Consider the following 4282-nt stretch of genomic DNA (forward strand, 5'->3'; position numbering starts at 1 on the left):
TTAAATGATTCACTCCCTCAACTTGCTTCCCGACTCCCAAAAAAATGTGTGTTGGAGGTGATGTTCGGTCCGGAGGTTGGAGCCGGAGCTACCTGGGAGGTCTCAGCCGGTTTGTCGGATTCCCATGCCTTGGCGGGTTCGACGGGTTCCCCTGCCTCAGCTGGCTCGACGGGTTTCCATACCTCAGCGGGATCGATAGGCTCCCATGCCTCAGCTGGTTCGACGGGCTCCCATGCCTCAGCTGGCTCGACAAGCTCCCATGCCTCAGCGGGCCCGACGGGCTTCCATGCCTGAGCGGGCCCGACGGGCTTCCATGCCTCAGCTGGCTCGACAGGCTCCCATGCCTCAGCTGGCTCAACGGGCTCCCATGCCTCAGCTGGCTCGACAGGCTCCTATGCCTCAGCGGGCTCAACGGGCTCCCATACCTCAGCGGGCTCGATGGGCTCCCATGCCTCAGCGGGCTCGATGGGCTCCCATGCCTCAGCTGGGTGAACAGGTTCCCGTGCCTCGACTGAGGCATCCGGGGTGGTCTCAGCCGGCTCATCAGGCTCTCACGCCTCAGCCGATTCCTCAGGTTTCTGCGCCTCAGCGGAGGTGACCGGTCCGCACCAGCTCCCCGGGATCGTCCCTGTGGTTGGGGTCCTGTGGCTGGAGCCCAACGCCCCGAGGAGGGGGCACTGTCACGCATGCTCTCTCTCCGGCGCTCTAGGTCGCCATGCTCCCGCGCCTCAGCTGGATCGACAGGTTCACGCACCTTAGCAGAGGTGAACGGTCCGCTCCTGATCCCCGGGATCGTCATCTTGGTCATCTTGGTACTGTCATGTGTGCACCCTCTCCGGCCTCTAGGTCACCAGGCTGCTCGTTAAGGCTCACACCTGTCACCAGCCTTACGTGCATCTGCGCATAATGACACTCACCTGGAGTGTCATTATCCATCACCTCCTTGATTACCTGCCCTTTATTTGTCACTCCCTTTGGTTTCTTCCCGCGTTGTTCGTGTTTCTTGTCTTGTATTATGTTTTCATTTATTTATTAAATTATTCAACCCCTGAACTTGCTTCCCGACTCCCAGCACACACATTACACACATTCACAGACTCGAATGCCACCTCTTTAAGAGGACCTGAGTGGCTGGGTGACGCGAAACTCTGAATGGGAACTTGTGAGAAGATTGCCATGAAGTTACAGTGGATTTGTTACAGCGTGTGAACGGATGGAGGGAGACACTAAGGATACAGTCTGAGCGAGAGGGTTATTGAAGGGATAGAGTCATGTTCATGATCTATAAAGCCTATACTAGACAGAGATCTGAGTGCTATATGCTCTTGCGCACACAGCACACACACTCGTACACACAACTGGCATCCTTCTACTCCCCACATGCACATGCAGACTAATTGATTGGTAGTTTCAGGTAAATGGGATAGTAGATAGAGGAACCTGCTATCCAGAAAATCGGACTGTCCTTATTCATGTATCCTGCTTGTTGGGCTATTTATATCGAGGGGTAGCGAGAGTGTGTGTGTGTGTATGCATGCATGTGTGTGCGTGCATGAAAGCGTGTGTGTTTAAATCTAAGTTGATTTGTTTTACTGTGTTACTGCCTGCTTACGTCAGATTAAATGGCTTTGCATCATAAAGGTAACTGAGGTGTAGATTATTTGAAACAACATTATGGTTGGATTGTATCATCGCTAAGCCTGGGCTGCTTTACTATTCTCCATCAACGCACACACATACATGGATCATTCAGAGTAGAGGAGATAAAGAGGAGATGGAACAGTTAACCATCTCCCATTGTCCCCCTACTTCCCAACCGCACCCCTTCGCGTCCCTCTTCATCCCTCTTGTCTTTGACGTCACTGTGCTTGGGCAGCCAATCAGGTTCCTGAGTCACACCAACCACCTCTCCTTAGCCCCTCCTCCTCCTCTCGGTCTCTTTAAACCTCACAGGCTGTGGAAATACAACACACAATGTGCTGCCGCCACTGGGAGGGCGGACGGATGCAATGCAGAACACACACCACACCACGCACCAAACACATCGAGACAGAGTAAGTGGATCCTCTTGCAGAGACTGCATACGAAGCCAGAGCTCATATCACTTGCTCTCTCTCCCTTTCTCTTTCTGTCTGAATCTGTCTCTGTTTGTCTCATTGTTTTCTCTGTGTCTGACTTCATCAGTCTCTCTCCCCATCTCCATCTCTTTTTATTTCTCTGGATAACTTCTTCATTTCCCCCTCTCAGTCTCCCTTCTGCCTCTCTGTCTTTCTCCATATATCTGTGTCTCCCTCCTTATCTCTTCTCCCTGTCTTTCACCCTACAGGCACACGCTGTCTCCAGACGACAACAACAGAGAACGCAGCAGCCCCTATAGTAGCAGAAAGAAGAGATCCACCAGAAGAACCCCCCTTCACTCTTCTCCTCTCCCTAGGACCGCAGCTCTGAAATGGGCTGCTCCTCGGGACGACAACCCTCGGCCTCAGTGCTTCAATCAGACCTGGACTGTGGCAGCAGCATACCTCCGGAGTCCCCCCATAGAGGGGACCTGGTCCAACCCCCAGAGTCTCTCTCCACACTAGAACGACTAGCCCAGGCCACTGGCGGCACGGAGAAGTCTTGGTACCGCTGTGTGTTCCCATTTGGGGTGATCTCCCTGGTGATCGGTGTGGCAGGGACAGGGGTCACCTTCATGTATAACACGCCAGACCTGCACCAGACCAAGGTGGTGTCCATGGTGCTGCTGGTGATTGGGATGGTCATGCTGCTGATGGCGGCAGTCTGCTGGAGGGACCACAGGCTGAAGAGAAGGAAGAAGAAGGAGGGAGGGTTCTTCTGCTCTGAACAGGGCACCTTGTGAGGTCTGGAGGAGGAAGAGGGATGTATGGGACAGACACAGACAGATGAAAGGATGGATGGATGGAAAGGTTGAAAATCTGTGAGGTCCAAACCGATCAACCTGCCACGTGCTTCAGCGAGATTTCAGTGTGGTGGAGAGGGTTGAGAGTTCCTATATCTTCTTTCTCTTGTTTGGAAATATAACCTCCTTCTTTACTTTTTTCCCAGCCCCATGTCTCTGAGGAGGTTTACTTTGTTTTTCATTGTGTGGAGGAGGGAGGGCGGTGTTTTCACGGTTTCAAGTTCAGAGAGTTCTGTCAACGGTTAACAGTAGACCCTGATAACCTACTGTAGCAATGAGATGTCCCATCAGAATGATGAAATCAGACTTTGGATGTGTACCAAATGGCACCATATTCCCTACATAGTGTATACCCTATTCCCTACATTGTGCATAGTGTAGGGAATTGGATGCCATTTTGGCCCAGCATTTGTGTCCACGCTTTTCATTCATAGTGATTTACTAATTTCTGCTTTCCACTTCAGTTGGCTTAGCAGTGTCCTAAAAACGAGGACATCACTGGATCTGCCACAGAATGGGCTGAGATGTTCCATTTTTACCAGTGGTTCTTTTTGCTGCCGTGTCAGTAATACATTGGGATGAATTGACTTGCGTGTGTGCACCTCTAACTGGTATGAATTCATAGTTGAAGGTTTCAGATAATGACATCACCCTGCGACAAGACTGCTGTAAGTTTGTCAACTTTGCATTCCTCTGTATGTTTGATATTACATGTATGTTTGGTGCGCTCTTAGATATGCAGAGGTTTATGACTGATACATCATTTGGATGACATTCATATCACAAATCACATATCACTACCTGACCTGGATCAAATATAATATGTCAAATACTTTAAAATATGTGAGCTGCGCTTGATTTAGTATAGCCTGGCTCAATTGAACAGAATAGTCCCAAAAGTGGAAACTCCAAGCTAAATCAAGTAATCCTCAAATACTTTCTAATATTTTGAAGTATTTGAAGTAATGTATTTGTCGCAGGTCTGATCACTATTGTGTCTTACCACATAAGTTGCCACGTTTGCAATCAATGTACCTCTTTAAATGAATGTATATTAATGTCTATATATAAAGATTGTGTACAGTATAGTTTATTGGGAAATGTAAATTTAAAAACATTTTGTATTTGAGATTTTCTGTTTAAATGATTCAACTAGAGAACATTTTTAATTTGATATAGCTATCCGCCCGTTTCCTTGCAGCAAAATAATGTTTTCTGACTTTACAGAACATCCTCGGCATTACCATTCTGTATCAATCTCTTTCTGTTGGGTAGATTTAATGTGCATCCGAAATGGCACCCTATTTCCAATATAGTGCCCTACCTTTTGAAAGTAGTGTACTAAGTAGTGTATAAGGTTTC

At 48.7% G+C, this 4282-nt stretch overlaps 1 protein-coding gene across 1 annotated transcript; it reads left to right on the top strand.

Annotated features, from left to right (window-relative positions):
- Nucleotides 1-1981: 1981 nt before the first annotated feature.
- LOC106613508 (transmembrane protein 100-like) lies at nucleotides 1982-4049 on the top strand. The gene is made up of 2 exons (XM_014215812.1): nucleotides 1982-2054; nucleotides 2327-4049. The coding sequence occupies exon 2, from the start codon at nucleotides 2450-2452 to the stop codon at nucleotides 2858-2860; it is 411 nt and encodes a 136-aa protein (XP_014071287.1). The 5' UTR covers nucleotides 1982-2054; nucleotides 2327-2449; the 3' UTR covers nucleotides 2861-4049.
- Nucleotides 4050-4282: the final 233 nt, after the last annotated feature.

Source organism: Salmo salar, chromosome ssa01, assembly GCF_905237065.1.
Source record: "Salmo salar chromosome ssa01, Ssal_v3.1, whole genome shotgun sequence".
In the NCBI taxonomy this organism is placed as follows: Eukaryota; Metazoa; Chordata; class Actinopteri; order Salmoniformes; family Salmonidae; genus Salmo; species Salmo salar.

Bases quoted from the DNA above. Each gene is read 5' to 3' on its own strand.
- LOC106613508 (XM_014215812.1), top strand. From the start codon at position 2,450: ATGGGCTGCTCCTCGGGACGACAACCCTCGGCCTCAGTGCTTCAATCA.